This window comes from Aplysia californica, unplaced genomic scaffold, assembly GCF_000002075.1.
Source record: "Aplysia californica isolate F4 #8 unplaced genomic scaffold, AplCal3.0 scaffold00616, whole genome shotgun sequence".
Classification (NCBI taxonomy): domain Eukaryota; kingdom Metazoa; phylum Mollusca; class Gastropoda; order Aplysiida; family Aplysiidae; genus Aplysia; species Aplysia californica.
This window is the reverse complement of record NW_004797886.1, coordinates 160,233-183,214: the sequence shown is the minus strand read 5'-3', so window position 1 is coordinate 183,214 and position 22,982 is coordinate 160,233. Positions and strand designations below refer to the sequence as shown.

The window sequence follows — 22,982 nt, the reverse complement described above, 5'->3', positions numbered from 1 at the left end:
TCTCTCTCTCTCTCTCTCTCTCTCTCTCTCTCTCTCTCTCTCTCTCTCTCTCTCTCTCTCTCTCTCTCTCTCTCTCTCTCTCTCTCTCTCTCACTCTCTCTCTCTTTTGCTTTCTGTCTCTCTGTCTCTGTTTCTATCTCTCTCTGTCTCACTGTTTCTTTGTTCCTCCTCACTTCTGTAGAAATAGTAAAAAGCCATCAGAAGAAAAATATTCATACTGATATGACAAGGTAATCATACTAACAACCTTCTCGCACCCCCACCCCCTCCCCCTAAATTTTCTTTGGCTGGTGAAAGCCAAACTGTACAACAGCAGAATGGAGTAAAAGTGATAGAACAACATATCATGATATCTTTGCTCTGATTAAGTCTTCATCAAATGTTTGAAGCAGTTTTCTTTTGGTAACTTTCAGTGGAGGAAAGAGTGTTTTCTTTGGTTGACTCTTTTTGTTTCCTTTTTATTTCATCAGAAACATTCTGGACACTCTGATCCCTGGCCCTCAGAACAAAGGGAATCACAACGTCCCCACTTCATCTGCACCCTTTGCACCCGGCAATGGAAAGCTCTTAGATTTATCAACTAACATGGAGGCCAGTGTTGCTATGGACTCTGTGTGTGGTGTGCTGCAGCTACTGCAAGCCATATACACCAGTCTGCCTTTCAACCCTTCTTACATCAGTGACGCTAATCTTCTAACGGTTAAACTGATGCGACCAGATATCACACTCCGGATCAAGCGCCTTATGGGGTACCTGGAAGACAGAACCCACCTTTTGGAAAAGAGCCCATCGTCCAGTGAGCTCTTTGATCAGGAGATACTGTCTTCTGTAGACAGTTCTCGACCCACGCTGCACACAGGTGTTGACCCGGAGAAGAAAGATTTTGTGCCGTCTCCGTTCAGTGTAGATGTAGGGGGAGAGGAGGTGGGTTACCCAAAAAATGATGATGAGGACAGAAGAACGATGGAGGAGCAACAGGTTTTGTCTTCTATGGAAAGTTCACCACAGGAAAGTGGTGAGTTCCTGGGAAAGGTTGTTGATGATCCTCAAAGTTTTCCCACTGATCCAGGAGGAACAAATAAAAAGTCTTCTGCTCAAGGATCGGGCTCAGTTCTAGCCAGCTCTGTGGCTTTTGTGCTGGACCTGAGCACTGACTTTGTTCGCTGTTTTGGCTCGTTGATCACTGCTCTTAAAGGGGTCAAGGTCAACTACATCCATGCGGTCAGGTGTCTTAAACGGCGTCATCGTAACTGCGAGTACACATCTTATTTCGACCACCACCATGACATCCTGGGAGTGCCCCATTACAGCATCGACATTAACCAAGGCTATGAGACAGAAGAAGATGATGTTGAGCGCAGCCTGAGCAACACTCAGAGCCAGCGTGACGATCAGCCACAAGCAGCCTCAAGGAGGTCTCAGTCAGAAACTCCGCCACCTCTCAAGTGTGTGGTGTCGGAGCTTGCGACGATTTTGCTCGATTCTGTGTCCGAAGCAAAATACAAGGCCAGTCAGATCCAGCTTCTGTCAACGCTGAGACTTGTTGGAGTCTGTTGTTGCCTTCAACCCGAGCGCGTTGTGTCAGCTATCGTGCCCCAGCTCCCGCAGTTCTCTCCCGCAGTGCGCAGCTTTGCACTTGACACGTTGACATCGATACTTCTCGACCAGTTTCAAGGTGCTCAGGAAAACAACCAAAACCAGCACCCCAAAGCTGCTGCAGGCATCACGACCAACACCAAGGGGTGGGAGAAGGGCAAAGAATCCCTCCCGGGAGAGTCGCCTCCTGGGCCGCAGACTGACTCTAGCCGTTGTGCCCACTGTTATCTGGAGGGTTCAAACCCCCTTCTGGCAGGCTTTCCCACAACACTGGACTCTGGTTTTTCTAGCTGTGACATTGAGGAGATCCGGAGACAAAGACTTTTGGAGCGTTGGAAGTCTTTGAGGCTTCTGAGGAAGATTATCATTGCCCGAGATGAGAACATCGCTCTATCTTGTGCGAAGCATCTTATGACTCTTGCTATTCGGGGAAACAGTGAAATTAAGGAGGAACTCTTTTTCGGAGTGTACTTGCATGTGCTACATATGAAAGTACGGATGCCGGGGCATTTTCCAGAATACTCTAGAATGGTCTCAGAAGATGCTTCTGTGATTCTGGACAGGACTGAAGCCCTTCTTCAGGAGGCGAAGGGAGGAGAAGGTGTAGAAGGTTCAGACAAAGCAGGAAATATGCCAGAGTTGGCACCAGCAATGTTTGACTCAATGACCATGCTTAACTCTCAGGAATCTCTTAGTGACAATGTTCTGGTCAGCGGGTCATTGACCCCGGCAGAAATCTCTTCAGCTGAAGACACTAATGGGGATGGATCAGTGTCCAGTTCTGTGATGCTGCTGTGTGTGTCCGCATTGCCGTATGTGCTTCAGGTGGACAAGGTGATGTCCATGTTCCTGGCACGTGGTGGACTGTCCAAACTGACCGGACTTTTGGAATACCAGCAGATGAGGGCTCCAGTCATGAGTGTCTTCGAGGCTCTCGTTATGATTGATGAGCGACGGTTGCGAGGCAGTTCTTCTTCTCATCATAAATCTGTTTATGAAGGAGGTGGGGTCATCCAAACATTTATCGACACATTGGCCAAAAGGACTTGTACAGTTACTGCTACTCTGCAACTAATAAGCCTCCAGTCTTCCAAAGACGCTCAGTCAAAAGCTGGCGTTTCCGGAACAAAAAATGAGAGCTCCTCAGACCCAGCGGCTCACGAAAATCAAGAAGGAGAAGCAGAAAATAAAGATTCTTCCAAATTCATTTCAACTTCTTTTGCAGAACAAGCCAAAGAATCATATTGTCCTCCAACTATGCTCTCAAGTACTAACCCTGCTCCTTTAGAGTCGCGAGAAAACTTGGCACATCCGATAGAAACGGATACTTTCGCTTCCCAGAGCTCAGTGTCTCCCAACACAGAGGAACTGCGACTCAAAACGGGTTCAGACAGCTCTGATCTTTTTCAGAGCCCATACTGTGGAATGTCAGAGAGTTTGCCTGTGTTGCTGGACATGTGGAAGACTTGCGCCAAATTGTGCATGAATAGTCGCATGTTCCGCGCCTGCTACCGAGAATCCCCATGCCTTTATGTTGTTCAGGTAAGAGGGTCATTCAAGTTGACCTGATTTTCAGTATTTGTCTTTTTTGTCTGTGAGAGCTTTTGTCTAAGAATTGTACAATTTTTTTTTTTTTACTATCCTGGTCTTCTGGTCTTTTCCTATAGCTTTGCGCAAATATGGTGGGTCTGTGTATATCTCTTACCCAAAGCCTGTGATATTGTCTCTTGTGTTTTCTGCTCTTATTTCTTTTCAGTATTTCTGTCCAAATCTTTCCTTTGTGAAATGTAAATGTTACTGGGCCACCTAGCTTTGAATTAAATTTTGTGATGATAGCTGTGACTGATTTTCATATTCTTGTGGTTGTTCATTCACAACTCACAGAGTTTTTAAAAAATGAATTGAATTTTGAGCTTTGCTATTTCCTCCTTTCTGGTTAGGGATATAGAACCGTGAGACTCATTTTGTTTTCTTTGCCTGTTCGCTTCTGTGGACCCCATTATTCACTGGAGAAATGCATGAAAGTTTAAGATAAAAGTATAACTGATGTTCGTCATTTTGATTGTGTCACTTTTTAAATAAGTTAAAATCTTGGGACCAACAATTAAGCTCAATTGCATGTATTCATGTCATCATGTCATATTATGATATCATGTCTGTGCCAAATGATGGTAACTCAGCTTGCATCGATAACGGTTTGACCTTGTTGGTTTCTGAAATGCATTCACTGAGGAGGAAAGGATTAATTTGTTTTCTTATTTGCTTCACAATCTCCAGTGACATTCAACATCCACAAGAAGAAAAAGTCTTTTTGAAAGTTGAGGACGATCAGTGGCTGCTCTTATGTTTTCGGCTTTTCTACTTCTTTTTTGTGTTACTGTTGGCAGTTGGTTTTAAAATCGCATTCAGTGTGGTTCAAAAAGGATTAATTTGTGTTAATAAGTATTGTTTCAGTTTTCTACAACATTCAACATCCAAAAACAGAAAATGACTTTTTGAATATGCTTCTAATACTCTAATGAAATTATTCCTTGTGAAATCATGTGACTGTTATATTATACAAAGATTCACCATGAACGACTTAACAACTTACATCAACTACTGATCACTCTACAGGAAACACTCATCCTCGCCTTGAGCCTGCTCGGAGAACTGAGCGACTCCACCTCCTCAAACCCATCTCCCCCCGAGAATGTTGAAAGCTGCAGCAGCAACACCGCCAGCAGCGGCAGCTCCGGAAATGCCACCTCCAGTAGCAGCAACAGCAACAGCAATCCTTCCGAACCGGTAGCCACATCTCCTGGGAAAGAGGGCTGTAGTAACCAAAGCTCCAGCTCTGGTGGGAGTAGCAACAAAACGCCGAGTGATGGGGCTGGGGGTGTGACAGTGAGAGAGGAAGCCTCCTCCGCTGCGTCATTTCACCACCAGGCCAAGTTGGAGTTTATCGAAGCTGTGATGATGGTCTGTTTCTCCTGCCACACCATCGCGCCCTCGCAGAAGGTGAGGGTTCTGTGCCATTCGGGGAAAGTTGACTTTTTAAGTTATAGTGCTCTTAATTATTTAAAGATCATTCTTTTTGTGTGGTAATTTTGGTTTCTCTTAACACTCAGATTGTGTTATCTTTTAGTGAAATTAAGATGGCAACATGTTTTTCTTTCTATCTTTAGCTGTGGTCTTTTGGTGTGTTTTCCATTTTTGAGGTATGGAATCATGGGACTTCTTTATCTCTTATCATCATGTTTTTAAGTACTTGCTAATTCTTTATGAATTTTGTGAAGGCTTTAGGTGGTATCGGGTTGGTCTAGGAAGTAGATGAATCTGGTGGGAATCCTCAAAGTCAAGGGGAAGATTTTAAAGTTTTCATGTCCCTCCTACTTGGCTAGGATGTTTTGGCTATTATGACTTTGTACTTTAAACAACCCAGTTTGTCTCTCAACACAACTGGCTGGCGGTATTCTGCTCATTGTTAATTGTTTTAAGCTCCTAGTAATAAAGTAGCCATAGTATGTTTTGGTCTCTCTTGACTTCTCTCCTTTTTCTTTCCTGTCTTGTTATTGATGGGTTTTTTGTTTGCAATTACTCAGCAGGTAAATAATTATTCTTATTACTTTCCCCATTAACCTATTTGCCCTTGGCTTGCATAGTAATTGTTACCTTGAGGACACCTGTTACTTTTACACATATAACCTCAGATTCATTCTGTTGTTTACTTTCAGTAGGGGTTGACCTCCAAAGTCAGTTTTCATATATTAACGATATGTCAACACGCCAATTTACACATAGTCATTCGTTTCAAGCCATATTAACGCACTCGCAGTCAAGTCTTTTTACGTGTTTATGCACTCATAGCTGCCTATTTCCGATATTTTATTGCATTTGTGCCTGGAAAGTTAAAGAAAGATCTGCCATAACACTGTAGCTCTGTACCACCCTCTGTGTATGTGGATGTGCTTCTCCTGTACTCAACTTCTTTCAAGGAACATCAGTTTAATACTATTACTATATATTGTTATCATTGAAATGATAGATCAGATAGCATCATGCCTAATGCAGAGGATTCTGGTTCAAATCTCCAATGGAGTGTTCTTAAATTTGGGTTGTTGAGAGGAGTCTTCATGTGTCACCACTTACTCGGGTCAGTGGTACTGGTGACGGATTTTGACTTCTGATTGCTGTCTTATTGTAGTGGAGTATTTGTTAGACTTGACTAGACAGCTTACTCATTTATGTGCCAGGATTTGAAGTGGTTTTGTAGCATCATTAGATAATGTGCATTTTGACTGCTGAGTGTTACACTCAGCTGTTTTGAAAAGATTCATATGATGGAGTCATACACTGAGCAGTCGTCGATTTGATTTACGTTGCTGTTGACAGTCCTCATTGAAATCAGTGTCAAACTGGTGCTGTCACTTTTTTCCTTGGACTGTGGCATTGAGGAGACTTTCCTGACTGTCCTGACTGTCCTGACTGTCCTGACTGTCCTGGCTGTCCTGACTGTCCTGACTGTCCTGACTGTCAGTAGACTGCTGGCATTTACTTTTTCATTTTAATTTGGGGAGCTGAGGTTTATGTTCCTTTGTCAAATGTTTTTTTTGCTGAAAAGGTTTTTTGTAATTTTCATTTTTTCTTTCATTCTTTTTTTGTTGTTGTTAATGTCCCTCCCTTCCTCATGATGAGTTGTAGTAACCCAAGTGTGGCTATGTGGTTCCCTTGTCTTTTGTTCTTCCTTTCTGAATCATGACCGCATGTCTAGAATGGTCTGAGTCACATATTTTGTTTTCTATCAGAAGAATGTGTTAAATTAGCCATTCTCTCACAAGAGAAAGACCCACCCTTTCATTTTTTAAATACTATAATGACACTGTCCAAGACGCCCACCTATTTAAGAAAGCTACTTTTCTCTTCGTCAATGGGTACTCATCTTGGACAATTTCCACTGTGTATTCTTGTCTTTCTGTATGTTGTGTATTTGCTCAGCTTTCTTACTTACAAATTGTATAATATTTTTTATAACTTATTTGTATGATATATGTTTTTAAAAAAATACATATTATGTTTTCAGCGTGGTCAGGAGGAGGAGTTGTGGCTTCGTCTAAGCTCGGCGCTACAAAGCTGTATACGTCTGGAGGCGTCCAAGCTCTCTGCTGTATTCCAGATGTTGCTCAACGTTGCACTTCCTCGGTGCCCATCTATCCTTGAATACTCCTACGCCCAGGTGCTTTCCATGCTGGTAGGTTGATAAGATAAGAAAAGATAAGATATAAGAGATTTTTATCCTTGTTATTATTATTAAAAGTTCTAAGATTCTTGTGTTAACAATGAAGCTGATAAATTAAACATTTCATCCTGAGATGGATATGGGATATCGTCTTGTGGTAACCGGCTTTTGATTTGGGTGTTTAGTTGTATTGAATGACCATGTTATGTGTTTGCTGTTTGTATATCGTCGTCATCATGATAAAATTTTCAAAATTTACAATTATGCTTTTCTTGGAGAAATGTTTTGTGCATAGCATGTTTTATAGGCTGATTCAAAATTTACATTCAAATAAATAACAAAAAATTGACTTTTTTAACAGTATGTAAATCAGATAACTGTGAGACGGCCGTTTCGTAAATCACTTTTTTCCTTCTCCTGAAAAATTTACCCGATGTGACTTATTGGATTTTTTCATGGTGGAGACAACATGTTATTATGATTACACAATTGTGTTCTAGATTTCTGCAGGAACGGATATAGTGATACTGAAGATTTTAATTTTGCTTTTTCAGAACATTCGTGAGCGCGAGGACATTGCGGATGAGGACGAGGTGCGCCAGTTGCTGCAGCAGGGCCTGGAGGAGGAGGGGGACGTCGTGATGACAGAACAGGGCTATGAGGGGGACACAGAGTACTCTATCGGCTTTGACTGGAAAACTGGTCAGTTGAAAAGGGGAGCTGGGGGGGGGGGAGGAGGATTGAGGCTGTTCTCTTTTACTGGAAGATTTGTTGGCCGGAATTCCGGGCCTGTTTTGGGAAGTACGTTGTACTCTATTTTCTTCAATTGGCAATTTTGTCAGTAGAGAAGTATTGAGGACTGAGCCTGTCCTCTTTTACTAGAAGAATTATTGGTTGGGCTTCTGGGCCTTTTGGCTAAGATCAAAGGGGAATTGGTGGTTGTTAAAGGAAGTATGTGATTCTCTGTTTTCTCCAATTGGCAAATTTGTTGATGGAGATGTAGGGGATAGGAGTGGAGGGGTGCTCTGTCCCCTTTGACTAGACAATCAATCAATGAGGAGGTTGGGTTGGAGTTGATAAGTGGGTTGTTAATTGGTACTTATAAGTGATGAGATATTATATTTGGATAGGTAGTAAGTTTTGTGTAAGTAGTGTTGACGGATTTGTTATTTGACTATGGTAATCAACTTTTAAGAAAACTGGTGTTGCCATTGCATAGATTATAATTTCTAAGCACTTGTTGCCACCAATGTTTGTATCCTCACATTATCTCCAAATTGATCTCAACTCACTATCATGTGTTATAAGTGGATGGTCGGTGGGTGCTCTGGTGTGGTTTGCCTCTTCTTTCCTATCAAACATCTAACATCCTTTTCTCTCCTCCTTTTTTGGTTTGTTACTCTCTTGTAACACCTCTATTCTTTGGCACTCATATTATTAAGTTATTTGACCTTATTGTGCTGCAAGTGCCGTAAAACTCATACTAAAACTCTTTAAAAAACGTGATGGATCCGTGCCTACTACCACTGTTTCTACTTTGGTCGTCCAGGTCTCGAGTACAGCCTCCAGCAACAGTCTCAAGTGTCCCCAAATGCAAACCAATGCTCAAGCTTTCCAGCCGTCTTCCGCCTATTTGTGGAGCTGATGGTGGCTTGTCACCGCATCGCTTCAAGGGGAGTCATCCTCCACACGGTGGCGCTGCGACTGCTGCAGACGCTGCGCTCAAGCCGCCGGGCGGTGCGGGCCGTCTGCTCTGAAAATTTGCTGGAAGTTCTTGTGGATGGATTCCAAGAGGTGCTCGTCCACTGCCCTGCCAATGGCAAACGTGAGTAGAATGGGTGGCTTTATATGTAATGGTTTGGGCTGTTCCTGAAGCATCACCTTTAGGCCCAGTGAAGTGTTTTCTGAGGTGATCCTGCTATGATGGTAATTTTTGTCATTTTTCAGGGGTTTTTTCTTTAAAAAAAAAACGCATTCCAGTGAAACATAGAGGGCATAGTTCACTACTAACACTATTTGTCAATTGTGCTGATGTACATTGAACAAATGGAATAGGAGTATTACAATGAGACTGTCACATGGCATATGTTATTTATAAACTCATTCTATCTTTATTTTGATTATTTATTTGAAGTGTGTTTCTTGTTTGTTTTTTTACAGTAACATCATTCTATATTGTGCTTGGTGAAATGTGACCATTATCATGCCATAATCTACTACAGCTTAACCCTATCCGTACATTGTGTTTTACTATCCTATCCATACGGCATCAGGAACTCTGTGCCACCACTTTCCAAAGAGGAAATTTACTCGTTAATCCGATCCATACGCCTTGCATAGCAGTCTGTCAAAATGATTTTTTGAGAAATACTGAAAGTTTCAAAAAGATCTTCGTACTAGAAGTATTCTAAAATGAAAAAAATACAACCCAGGGGGTACAAAATGACCCTAGGGCGTATGGATAGGGTTAACAAGCCCAACTGATATGTCATGAAAAGTGGCTACTTACGGTCTTTGATTTTGAGGCATTAAACAAACAAAGCTTTCACTTTTTGATGCTCTAATGTTATAAAGCTTTGACATCCTCAGTTGAGAGAGCAAAATGAGGTGTTTCTTTAAAAATGATGGCTGCTGTTTCATACTGTCCTTTTTTGGTCGTGGTCGAATGTACCCCTTATGCTGTTGGATCCAAGACTACAGCTTGCTTCCATATAACACCTCTATTTTCTTTTGTGTGTATGTGTGTGTGTGTGGGGGGGGGGGGGGGGTGTTACCGAATTTCAAATAATTTGTCCACCTGATAATTGCTTGTCTTTGTGATAATTGCAGAATCCACCCTTCAGGAGATCATCCTGTCTCTGGTTCAGGTGATAGCCCAAAGTGAAATCTCAGCTGCTGAACTCCGCCAGTTCCTGAGGCTATTCCAGGACAACACGGAGACTACGGTAAGCACATTGCATCCCTCAAATCTTTCTCTCTTTTAAAAATCAGCTCATAGCTAATGTGTCAGTGCTTTAAGTCAGTACTCTCTACTCAGTAACAGAATTGTGATCCAGGACCACACATACTGTGGAAGGTAGATGTTTTAACACTGTTGTTTTTTTGTGTAATGGTCAGGCATTACGCTGTTGCTGTAAAAGACAGGAGTTCAATTCTTCAAGAAGATATGTGCAGAGGATGGGAGGAAGAAGTTTTTGTTGTATATTCTGCTGGTAGGGGCTGATGTGAGTTTCATGAGATTGGTCTCGAGGTAGGCTCAGGGAATGGAGTTCTGAAGTGGTCAGGTGGCAATATTCCAAAGTTTTGACGGATTCTGAGAAATGTCTTTTAGAAGCATGGAGGATTTAACCAGTAACTAGCGCTGTAAGTCGATTGCACTTGCATTCTTGAATGAAATGGCGTATTAGCAATGCAATAAGACAGTTTCATTGACATAATATTTATTATTTAACAACTCATTTCTTCCTGGTTTTGATTTTTTTATCACAGAGGATATTGTTGCTTTGTCCTTTGTTTTGAAAGATTTTGTCATTTTTCATCGAAAATTCGATTCCTTTGTTTGCTGAAATACTGATGAACTTTCATTTTTACTTTAAATGTTTCTGGTGGCATTTGACAGAACTCTCTGCTGTCCAGCTTGTTGGCCGTGGTAGAAAACAGCACTGTGACCCCAAACTTCTCTGCTATTTTCCCTGTGAAGACTCTGATGCCTTTGGAAGCCACAGGACGTTCAGATGACTCGGGTGATTATTTTCATTTGGTCTCAATGTTTTTTTTTTGTTTGTTGCTTGTCTCTATTTGATGCCAGATATTTGTAAGTTATGAAGGAAATATGTCAACATGGTTGTAATTGGTATGTATCAAGAGAGAAAAAAACGAAAAGGACAATTGTTTAGAAATAGATGATGATGATGATGATGATGATGATGATGATGATGATGATGATGATGGAAAAATGCAAATTTCTTCTTATTCATTATTTTGACGAGCACCTGATTTCACCACGTTGCCTCACAAATGTCTTTTAATCTTTTATTTTTGTGATGTTTCTTGATTACCATTACTGCTCCATCACACTTTTTGCACTTTACAAGCTTATAAGGAGGCATTGATTTGGAAAATAATTATGTCATTAAAAAAATGTGTTTTAAGGCAATTACCCATTTCAAGGCTACTGGGGAAAAAACAGCAATCTGATTTTTTTCCTACTGTCATTAAATTTGCACCCCCCCCCCCCCCAATCAACACCAACACCAATCACCACCCCCACCTTCCTACCCCTGGGAGGGAGGGAGGGGGTCATGACATTACAATTAAACATAACATTTTATTAGGTGATAAAAATGATGTCGGTGACTATGTAATAGTGAACAGGGAAAATGTTACATTCTTCTTTGAGACGTTAGGTTAATATGTTTTGAATTAAGATTTCTCAAAATCACCGAAGGTTGACTGTCATTTTTTTACCATGTAGTCTTCACTTATATTTCTCATCTCTAACTCTTTGCTCCACTCGCTTTTGTCTCGGTTGGCAGGTGCTCTGATGAGGTTTGCTTCTTCTTTCCTATCAAACATTCTCCCCTCTTTCTTTTTTATGTTTGTTACTCTCTTGTAACACCTCTAATCTTCTGGTGCTCATATGTCCTTATGCAGTTGCGAGCGTCGTATAACTTCTACTAAAACTAAAAGCATTTATCTCCTCTACTTCAGATGAGAGCCCAGATTCTCCCCAGGAGCAGGCTGTGTGGCATCACACTGCTGTCGAGTTTGAGGTCCCGGGCATTGCTTGGCCACCATATCCTGCAGGCTTCACTATAGCTCTGTGGATGTGCCTTGACCAGCACCACTATTCCAGTGGTCAGTCAGGGAATTCCTCAGCCAGCTGGCCCAAGCACGCAGGAAAGGACAGAGGTCAGTTTTTAGTCTCAGGGCAGGGGTCACCAAACTGATCTTTTACTTTTGGGTGTCATCTCAGCTTTATTTCTTTCCTTTGCTTTTTTGTCTTTTTAATTTTCTCTCTTCCTTAGCCACCCAGCAGTTTTATTTGTGCTCGTTTTTGGGTCAAGATTTTGGACTTGATAATTGCTGATAGAATTCTATCCTTCTCATTGTAATCATCAGCTGTCGAGGGGAGGTGCAATTTTCAATCAAAGGCTATGTGGATGGGTGGTTTCTGTGCTGGAGATATGCTACTCTTTTGAAGGACCTCTTTAACACCATTCAGCCAAGTTTTTCTTTGATGTTCTGTGTTCCATAACCGGTTTCATCCCTGTTGAATTTTGAGCAAAATGTAGTTGTTATCGCATTGCCTCAACATCAGTGCATTTCGAAGACTACAACTATTTTGTGGTGTTTGTTTCTTTAAGCAGGTGGAAAGCCCCGTTCTGACTCTGACAACTTTGAGAAGTTCTCCACAACACCTGCACAGTTCCCGATGAGTGAGTGTTTGTTAGTAGCTGCCATTGGCAACAAGGAGAAAATGTTTGAAGTGTGGATTCATCCAAAAACAGCCTCGCTTGTTTGTAGGTAAGTGTTCTTGGTTTATTTCGCTTCACTTTTTTAATGTATGAACCTGATTGTTTAGGGTAGTTTATAAATGCTCATATGTGGTCTTCTTTTACTATTCCTGTGATGTGCATTTGATCTGTTTAAAGTGGATGTTAATATACAAACATTTAAATCAACTAAAACTGTTTTGTTTTTTTTTACTCTCTATATAGGGCAACTGGAGTTAACAAATAAAAGAATGGGTACATTTTTTTACCTTTTTAAGGAAGTGGAGTTATATTAAGGACAGAACTTGTTTCTTTAGTTTTCATGAGTTTGTGGTGCAGAGGCGTGAAGGGCATGGTATTGTCACTTAGTATTATGGTGTGAGAAATCTTTTTTATTTACTTTGTTAGCTTTAGTGGTGGGGTTTGTCATGGAAATACATTCATCCGGTGAACATACATAATGTACGGAAAAGTGGGAAGACATGGAATAATACCAAGAAGCTAGCTCAGGATAGGGAGAGGTGTAAAGTGTTTATTTGTGGCCCATTTTCCGATATAGGGTGAAAAAGGCAGTGATGACGATGAGGGATGAGGTCAACATACATTTGGATTGCCCTATTCTTAGCTCTTCTCATGTTCTGATGGAGAGAATGAAAGAGGATTGACAATACTTTCATGGGCCCAAGGTGTATAATTTTGGGAAATTTTTTTATTGTTATGCATTTCCTTAGTGAAAGAAAAATAAAGTCTGTTTTTTTTAAATGATAGTAGCTGTGCGTATAGTGCTTTCATGGGCTTATAGGTGTCTGTTTTTGAAAATAGATTCTTTATGTCAATGTATTTCTTAAGGGAAAGAAAAATAAAATCTGTTTTTCTCATATGCTAGTAAATGCTTTTCTCAGGGAAGAGTGTTTCTTATAGTAGTACCCAACAATTTTCTTATTGATTATTGTCTCTACTGTCTGTTCTGTTAGACTGACCACCGGCCTGACGGAGGTGATGGTTCTGCGGGACATAACGATTGACCACTTGATCCCCCCTGGTGAGTGGCATCTACTGGTCATCTCCTACATGGATGTGTTGGATGGAAGCACCTTTGTGGGCAAGGTCAGTGCATAATATGTTCACTTTTCTGTTCTCTGGAATGTGCTTTGGGATTGTCAGATCTTGGACTTCTGTTCAGTGTTTCTTACATCTTGATCTGTTCCTTCTTAAAATGTTGCTGCAATTGAACTTAATAAAAAGACTGCTTATCGACAAAACTAAAAAGACTGCTTATCGACAACAAATAAATTATTATTGTGATCTGATTTTCCACTATTATTGCCTTTTTTTCGTAGACATGTATTTTCTATTAGTTTCAATATACAGTTGAACCTGCTCTAACTACCTCCAAGACAACTGTACAAATGACCATTTCCAACTTCCCCTTGCTTTTTTAAAACTATTATAATGACACTGTCCAAGACACCCACCTGACCGTTTATTTTCCTCAACAATGAGTGGTTGTCTGGGACAGGTTTGACTGTATGTATTTTTCACCACTTCCAATGTATTACATTGTTTTCCTTTACACGAGTGGATGGTTTGTGGGCCCTCTGGAGTGACTTGCTCTGTCTACTTTTACTATTGCTGTTGTTTTTGTGCCTCCCTACATAGTGTACTTTTTAAAATGCAAACTGACAATAGACTTCAATTTGAAAAAGCAACATCTAGCATTACATACAATATCATGTCTTCTTGTCTTGAGACTGTAGCAGTTGAGAGGTCAATGGGTCATGGCTTAGAAATAATTTGATGCAGGTCAATTACATGGCTTTTAGAAGGATGGTTACTTAGGGTATCCTTGGGCTAACAGGCTTTCTAAGGTAAAAAAAAACTGGCATTTTGCTTGCATGATGATCAGTAATGTGTTTCTAAAATTGTCAGTATTGCATCATATTACGTTTGATGTAGCATTAATGTTATTTAAGAATTACGGTATTATGTAGGCATGTACCTACCATTGGAACCAAAATACCTCACAGGAGATGAATAACAGTAGTGTGATTCTTTTCTTGTCCTTGTCATCAGCTCAATGTGATCCTGGACGGATGGCTGAAAAAAGAGCTTATCTTGGACCACCCCGCCAGCCTGAGCCGACACCTGCATCCACAGCGGCCCTTTTTGTGTGTGGGCGATGCCCGTCACGGGGCCACAAAGGTACACACAGGAACCTGGAAGCTGGCTACGCTGCGGGTTTTCAGAGGTAAAAACGGAGTTTTCGAATCTTTTCAATTGATTCAGTTACACCATGGGTTTCCTGTTTGCTGAAAAACTGTGACTCTTAAATTTTTATAGGGATGAATAGGGTTCAAGCTTTAGAATGGGATGGGATGATGCTGAATTTGGATGTTTGCAGAAGTAGCCCCCCCTCCTAAATATTTAAAATTGTTTTGATGGAGGCAAAGAACATTAAACAATTTATCATCTAGACATTATTAATTGAACAGTGAGAACAACTAGTGAGAGTTGCAAGCTTTGACTCCTCTAATTGAGAACTTAAAGTTAAGGACAATGTTCACAATCAATTTCATTTTATGCAGGGCAATACGTCTAGCTGTTTATTTGAATTGTATCTTTGTTCATCTTAGCCAGATTTTGTTAAGTAGCTTTCCTCATCTCCTTTTAACTGAACCAGATAATGATTCACTGAATTATTCAAGGCCTTTTCTTGTTTTTCGAGGGGGGATGTAGGAAAGCTATTTGTGTTAAAAGTGGAGTTGAATTAATAGGTTATTGGCACTGTTCCTCAGTACAGGTAATTGTTCTACAGTGTGATGAGATGAAAAAATAAAAAAACTGCTAAACAAGCATACTCAAATCATATTTTTTAATTTACTTCCAGGGACCAATTTGAGCGATGACTTCTGGTTCCATCTGTACTGCCTGGGTCCGAACTGCGAGGGCCTGGGCAAGTGTGACGGAGGTGAGCAGCGTGCTTCCTACACACCATCCATGCTGAAACACATGGTGGGAGTAACGCATCTCTCCTGGGACGTCCTGGTGGGCCTGAGTCCACTGCCGGACTTGGACAAAGCTCGGGTGAGTGACACAAGGAGACATCATTGTGCTGTGGTAGTATGAATACCTTCTTACTTGTTTGTGTGAATCAATAGGACACATGTAGGCATGTTCATGTACACGCATTGTGAAGGAGTTGGAGCTGTAGAAAATGTCTTCATTATTATTATTATTTTTATTATTATTGCTATTATTATTATTATCATACACACTTTATCATGTGACCCTCTGTGGCATTTGATGATAAAGACTTTTATATATTTCTTTTTATCATTATATTCCTTTAGTCGTCACCCCCTCATTATCTCTCTTTTTCCACCTCCAGGACAGCCAAGTCGTGGTGTACAGGGTGTCGGATCCAGCAGTCTATTCCACATTTGTCATGCCCCTCGTCTTGCCAATGACAGCACAGGATGACCTTGGCCTCGTCCCACATGCAGGTCTACAGTCGGATCTCTTGACCCAAAAGCCGCGATTGTTGTCTTGCAGCATGCGAGGCAGGGTCAAGGTCAGGGAAAACAACTCCCTAGAGAAGGCAATAGAACAGGCTGGGGGCATTGGGGCTTTCCTCTTTCTGGTGGCAAAGGTAAGTTGTTAATGGATCTCATGTTTTTGAAAGGTGTGACTTTTGGTTTTATTTAAGCGGTTAACGTACGCTCATGTCTTTTCTGCTCCTTGAATTTTATTTCTGTATAAGCTTTGTCACGCATATGACTTGACAGTACCTTTTGTAGGTCCTACTCTTTTTCTTTCCCTCTGTTGTTTGTGTTTTCTATCTTGCCTTTTCCATGTCATGTGGAATGCTTTTCTTTACTCAGAACTCAAAACATAAATCGTTGTTCCGAGTGGTTTCAGATGAATCTGACCATAATTGTGCTTACTACATGTTAATGAGGCTGAACAATTTAATTTAATTTTTTTTTTCTTTCTTTTTTTTCATCAGTATTGCCAGGAGTAAGGTTTACTGTGTTCATCTTGCAATGGAAGTTAATGAATTTGGCATTTAAAAAGGGAGATTGTGGAGGGATGGGGAAAAGTGAAGAGATAAGAGAAAAGAAATAGAGAGAGAGAGAGTGAGAGAATGAGAGGGTGGGTGAGACTGAGAGATAGATTCGCTTTTAAAAGGAAGTATTTCTTATGGTTGTTATACTGTAATAATTCCGGCAGTGTCATGAAGAAAGATTGTCTTTGTCCCTTTCACTTTGCGGTCAGATTTACGAGAACAGCCAGCGACAATCTGAGTGCAAAGGGGCCAGCGGCTCCCAGGCTGAGATGCTGCAGAGCAAAGTGACCCTTCTCATGTTTCAACTGGTCCACCGCTTCCCATCCCTGGCCCTGGCCTTCGAAGACACCAACGGTTATGCCATGCTGGCCAAGGTGTTTACCAGCTCCAAGAGCATTGTTGGATATCAACTTCTGAAAGTGAGTATGACTGGGACAGCTGAAATTGTAATGCATTTCAGTTTTGCTTGGTATTTATCTGTTATATTATCTGTCCATCCCGTCTGTTCTACATTTTTATCTATGTCTGCTTGTTTGTATCTGTCTGTACGCTGTCTGTCTGTCTGTCTGTCTATCTGTCTTCTATCTGTCTGTCTATCTGACTGTAAAATTTTATGCTTGGGTCACAAGAACGACCAGATGCTATTAGCTACTGGTTTAGTCATGCACAGAGAGATCACATTAAGAACTGAGATTTCTTTCTGTATCAGTCTTTTACTATGTGCTTTGATTTTTCTTAATAAAGTATTGAAACACATCGTCAACCTACATTAGGTGATTCTGTGCTTGTTCTAGTATGGTCTGGTCCTTCTGCTTCTTTTTCATGTCTGTATTATTTTAATATGGTGAAATGTGGCAGTCACAGTGCAGTCTTTGTAAAAATGACAACAGAACTGCAGCAATGGTGTTGCCAAACCTGGTGTGTCAAACTTTGATTGGAAATTGTCAGTCTGTAACCCCTTCATTTCAAAATCTTTGTTTTGCCTTCAGAATCTCAGTTGTTCGATCTCAGTACTTTACATATGAATAGCAAGTCTCTTGTCGCTTCAGGTTCTGACAGATGCCACTACTACTGACTCTGTGTTCAAATCCATTCCTGGCTCCCCTCATCCGGTGCTCCGGAATCATCCGGAAGGCGTTATTCGTGATATCACACTTCTGACACGCTTACTGCTTGACTGGCGGGTCTGGAACAGGGCCGGGGAGGGAGTCACAGGGCTGCTGTTTGGGGCCCTGGAGTCTCTGGTCTGCCCCCAGCACCCACATCACAACTTCAACCTGCGCCAGATGCGAGCGGGTGGTGTCATTGGCAAGATCTTCAATATCTATCTGGTAAGACTTTTGGGGGTTTGTGGATGCTTTGATATGATTTGCTCTATATCTTCCCGTTACTGTTATCCCATGCTGTTACCAATGAATTTTGGCCGTTTTGTGCTAGCTTACAGTCAAAATAGAAATGGTTTGTATTTTTATAGAGAGTATTTCCACCCTTTTGAATGCTTAATGCATTTCACAGGAAAGATTACATGAACAAACTGATTTATTCCTCAATAGCCTCGTAGCTACAATACATGAATAAACTTTGTTTCCCTCACATGCACACTCACTCACAATGGATTTATTGATATGCCCTGATGAATTAAAACAATTTTAAACAATGAGCGTGCATGTCTTAGATTCCTTTACTGTTAATTCCAAATCAAAGGACTAATTTAAAAAAGAACAATCATCAGAAAATCCTAGATGTTACCATAAAAAATATGATGTTTGGAGAACAATTTATTTAAGAAACGACTCTCTTGTAAAATATATTTTTCATTCCATTCCCAGGAGCGTATACAAGAGGGCCAGCCATCTCTGTCTGTGCCGGTCAGCCAGTCAGCCGCTCATGTGGTCAAGAGTTTACTAGGCTCTCCACCAGACCTTCACCTCCTCATGGCAGTGATGGATTTCCTCCTTCTGGTCCACCCTGCCCCGAGCGGGTTCATCAGTTTTACACGCGGAGCATTCTATTTCAAGTTGTGGTGGGGTGTGTATATCTATATCATTCATTAAAGGAGTAGATCATATCGATGGTGTCAGGTACCAAATGGTTGAAGGACTCCTCCCCCCAGCTCCCATACCCCTCAAGTTTCCTCCATGTCTGACTGCTTTTTCAGCTCCTGTAGAAGAGGTTTTATTACTTTTATTTGGGTGACAGAAACACATAAAAGCCCCACTTCCCATTAAATTGTTGACCTTATACGGGGCTGTGGTGGTTGAGTGGTTATTGAGCTTAGGCTTCCTAATAATGTCAGTCATTCTCAGAGGCACATGGTTTTGTTTAGAGGTCAGTGAGTGTGTCCTTGGGCAAGACATGTTAACTGTAGCCTAAAAATAGTGCACTGTAAAACGTCTACCAGTAAAGGCATGTTTGTAAAAAATTTTGTTTTGGTGTGATATTGTGAATTATGGGATGCTGATGTAATATTTGAATTATTTGATATATTCATAGCCTAAATTTATAGATGGGGATCTGTGAAAAAAGTATTTTTAAAATTTTGTGTAACTTAACAGTCTACTCGCCATTTTACTGTAGCTCAAATTAAAGAAACAGAGTATCCTTCTCTCTTTTCAGCCATACTTTGTTATTATTTGATCTTTTTAGTCGTAATAAAGATGTTTTAAAGCTCTGTGTTTTTTGTCTTCAGATGGTTCCAAGCCAAGGTCTGTGAGTATGCGAGACACAAAGCCTAGAAACCCTCTCAAGAGGGCAGAGAGTGAGAGAGTCAGTCACAACAGTCCACTGAGTGATATTGGTGAGGAATTAAAACTTCTTCCCGGTGTTAATCTTCTGTTGGTTCAGTGTAAATCCTTGATTTCAGGGGTCCACATGTATAGGGAGTATTTCCGTTTATTGAATGCCCAATGGACTTTCCAATGAAGACTGTGTAAACAAATACATTTATTCATCCATACCTGCAATACATGAATAAACATGGTCCTAGCAGAATTGGCCAGAATCTTGAAAAGACTTTTATTTGTAAAATTGTGCCCAAGCTGCTGAGACTGTAAACGAAGTTTACATATGTGTTTGTATTTCCACATTTAGAATGAAAGTGTTTGCCAAGCTTCTAGGAAAATAATTGCTGCCCTTTTATTCTGAATCGATATCTAATTTTGAGATACTGAAAGCGAGGTTAATATACAATTAGGACACTGAAGCCTGAAAGTAAGCCGAATCCTCTTGTGTTTCTCATTTGTTTTAAAAATGTAACCCATAATAGTATAAAAAAGTTTTCCTTACCTCTTTCTCTTCAGTGGAGGGATACAAGGATAACATAATTCCACCTTGCTCCGCGCCACCTACATCGCGTCAGATCTTCCAGGCTGGAGCTGACTCGAGTGATAGCCCAGGAGTGTCGGAGGATGATGATGGAGAGTTCCAGTTCCCACCGCTGCAAGTTACCAACTCCATCACTGGACTCAATGTGGAGGAGAGAGTCAAAGATGCCGAGTCTGAAGCCCAGGCTCTGAATCTGTCTCAGTCTTCTCAAGCCGACGATGAGGCTACAGCTGCGGAAAATGCGGTCTATAACGTACAAGACACAACGGCTGTCAGTATTTCTGAACTGACCAGTAGTTCCGAGTTTGAGAAAAGAGCCGCTGATAAGGATCAGCTTGGCCTGACTGAGGACTTTGAAAGTGAACTAAAGAATGAACCAGGTAGACAGTCATATGAGGAAAGTGAAAGGAATGATGTTTTTACTGAGGAAGTCTCCACTGAAGGAAGTTCCCGTCCGTCACCGAGAAAACGTCTTGATTTTCAATCATCTAACGACAGTGGGTCTCTGTTAGGTAAAGATGATAATTCTGGGAAAGATCGCGCTCTGCAAAAGCAAGATGACACATATAAAAAAGCTGGAGAAAATAGATTTGAAGATACTCTGAAAGCGGATATTGATGAGGAAGAAGAAGGGACCATGATTGAAGGTTCGCAGCGGTCAGTTGCTTCCCCTGAAGCTGTCGAAGAATCTGCCGAGACTATGGATGATCAAGACCAGGGATTGATGACCTTGTGTGTCAGTAAGTACAAATTCAATTTTTTTTCTTCTTTCATTGGATTTTGATTGTTTTCCACATCTCTTTTTTCCTGATTGATTTGTTTGTCATCATGGCTTTGCAATAGCATTGGTATTTGTAGTCAGCTCTGTAACGGACGAAATCTGTAAAATAGAACTTGCCAATTATTTTTCCCAAAGTCTCACTGCTGTTAGTTAGACAGTGATGAGATGACTGTTTATCTGCCCCCAATGGCTTCAAAATGCTTGTGGCCATGAAACTGCATGATTTTTGGATTAGTAAAGCTTTTCTTTTTGTCTGCCTGTTTTAAAGTTTGGACCGGAGTCAACCTTTCTGACCTTAATAAAGTTGTTCTTTCTTATGGGCAGGTGTTTGGTCTGCTTAAATTGAGTGATGTTCTGCATTGTGTTGTATCACTTTAAAATGGTATGAGCAAATCAAGGACAATGTAAGATTGTTAGAAGTTTTGCCTCAACTCCTCGACCGGTGGTGTCTGAAACTTTTTTCCTTTTAAAATTGAGCTGTTATAGATGTTTCACTTGATTTCCTCTGTACCGTTCCCCTCCATCTCCAGGCCTATTGGAGTACATGACCCACTTAATCCTGGAGTTTCCTGAGTCATCACTGGACAGTGTGTTCAGCAAAGTTGTCAGTCCCAAGAGCATGCTAGTTTTGGCCAAGAACCCTTCTGCTGACATGCGATTGGCTGTTATGAAGGTAGAAAGAGACCACTGTGTCTGGTTTGTGATAGTTTGTATAATAGGAGAGATATTGAGAGAGAGAAAGTCATATGTATTTGCATATGTGTTGGTGTGTGTATGTACATGCGTGCGTGTGTGCGTGTGCATGTCCAGAAAACTGTCTTTATAGAAATGATTAACACATTGAGGATGCACGTTTTGGTAATTCAACAGCGCTTGAAGACACTTGTTTTGGGGCATAACTTCGTTATCCATACAGATTCTTCAACTCTGTTTTCCTATCTGATACTTTAAAAGGCAGGCAACAGCATGCATGTTATGAAATATGCAAACTTGTGTTTCTGATTTGTGAGTGATGGTTTGAAATGTGAAGCAATATTGCCTTTTAGTCTGCTGAAGATCGGACATTATGTGTCCGCTACGTCCGTAAAGAGTTAATTGACTGAAAGCGGAGGTTGGGGGGCCTGATGAAGTTAATGAAGTGATATCATGACCACATTTAATGGACCTGACCACTGTTCATAGTCGTTTCATTTGCAATTGCTTTCTTTCATTTCTGATGTTATCAAGTAAGAACAAAAAAAAGAAAATCTGGGGCATGTTTATCACAGTATGACTTTGCGTACATTTGCCTTCTCCAGCTGCTGGGAGCGTACTTGTCCCGAGCGCCAGCTACTCTGGTGGACGCCTTCATCAAACTGGACGGTTTCTACCTCTTGGCCAATCAGCTCCGCTCATTCCCTGTCAACACTCGGCATGTTGAGGCTGCCATCTCCATTTTCCTCAAACAGGACTTTGCTTTTGATGAGAAGTTAGTACACCCCTCCCTGATAGCTGATTTTTTGGTGTGTTTTAAGATGGGTTTGGTTTTTTTTGGTTGTTTTTTTTCCTTATCATTGTATAGGTTGAAATTGTTAAAACATTTTTGTTTATTGGTTTCTGTCTCTTTTCCATTTATCTGCTGCTTGTGCCTCTCTTTCATCTTTTCAGTCGATATTTTAAAAATCATAATTCAATTCATACATGTTTAGAGCATTTGTGAGTCATCTTGGTGAAACCTGGCGCTCGTCAAAATGATAAAATTGGCACTTTTCTGGCTGTTGGGCAATTTTTTTCTAATTTTCTTTTTTTGGCTCAACACCTTTAACATCCATTTAAAAACACATTTGTGTGTGGATTTTACTAAAAAACATTGATTAAAGGCGCAAAAAATATAAATTTTCAATTTCCAAGTACTCTAAAGCTATAAAAATTACTAAACTTTGACGGCCATTTTCTTGCTAATTTTACCTCTGAAACCCGGCGACCCTGACCTCATTCCATGGCTAATATCTTGACTTCTATTCAACATAGATGGGTATTTTTTTTCACCCATAGAAAGGCAAATGAACAGGCTTTAAGGTGATACGAATAACCTCATATGTCCAAAAATTGACGTGCGCCTGATTCCACTGCTTTGTGACACATATCCATTGTTGTGATCTCCTTGAAAGCTCCCACAACTTCACAATAACTCCCATGGCTGACCAGTTCATATCAGTGAGGAATTTTTGCAATGTAATACATGCGTTCCATCTCTTCAAATTGCTAATTATTAACGTTTATTTAGAACCTGATAAACTTATGAAAATACAGTAAAGTACCTTTTAAGTACAACATCCTGCTAATAGACCCATTAACGGAACTGATATCTTGATGAATGAAATAAATAAATGTATGTTGTTTGGTGTGTCACACCCCTTTTTTGATGAAAGTGGACATATAGATATTATCGAAATCAATATTTTGTTGCACATATCAGGTTCCAGACAGACTTTAAATAAACTATTGCTCCGCGGGGGGGGT

General features: G+C 40.7%; 1 protein-coding gene across 2 annotated transcripts in view; it reads left to right on the top strand.

Moving 5' to 3' along the window:
- LOC101845425 (lysosomal-trafficking regulator) overlaps positions 1 to 22,982 on the top strand; it is a 96,680-nt gene that overhangs the window by 36,657 nt on the left and 37,041 nt on the right. Inside the window, exons 8-27 of one of the 2 annotated variants that reach the window (XM_035972220.1) lie at positions 471 to 3,138; positions 4,213 to 4,596; positions 6,659 to 6,826; positions 7,369 to 7,516; positions 8,364 to 8,639; positions 9,644 to 9,759; positions 10,434 to 10,557; positions 11,525 to 11,725; positions 12,184 to 12,340; positions 13,284 to 13,416; positions 14,383 to 14,557; positions 15,197 to 15,393; positions 15,698 to 15,958; positions 16,585 to 16,794; positions 17,425 to 17,706; positions 18,205 to 18,403; positions 19,065 to 19,172; positions 19,675 to 20,439; positions 21,011 to 21,153; positions 21,779 to 21,948. In XM_035972220.1, the coding sequence (XP_035828113.1) occupies positions 471 to 3,138; positions 4,213 to 4,596; positions 6,659 to 6,826; positions 7,369 to 7,516; positions 8,364 to 8,639; positions 9,644 to 9,759; positions 10,434 to 10,557; positions 11,525 to 11,725; positions 12,184 to 12,340; positions 13,284 to 13,416; positions 14,383 to 14,557; positions 15,197 to 15,393; positions 15,698 to 15,958; positions 16,585 to 16,794; positions 17,425 to 17,706; positions 18,205 to 18,403; positions 19,065 to 19,172; positions 19,675 to 20,439; positions 21,011 to 21,153; positions 21,779 to 21,948 (6,885 nt within the window). Of the gene's footprint in view, positions 1 to 470; positions 3,139 to 4,212; positions 4,597 to 6,658; positions 6,827 to 7,368; positions 7,517 to 8,363; positions 8,640 to 9,643; positions 9,760 to 10,433; positions 10,558 to 11,524; positions 11,726 to 12,180; positions 12,341 to 13,283; positions 13,417 to 14,382; positions 14,558 to 15,196; positions 15,394 to 15,697; positions 15,959 to 16,584; positions 16,795 to 17,424; positions 17,707 to 18,204; positions 18,404 to 19,064; positions 19,173 to 19,674; positions 20,440 to 21,010; positions 21,154 to 21,778; positions 21,949 to 22,982 lie in introns of both variants that reach the window. The other variant, XM_035972219.1, reaches the window with a different exon arrangement.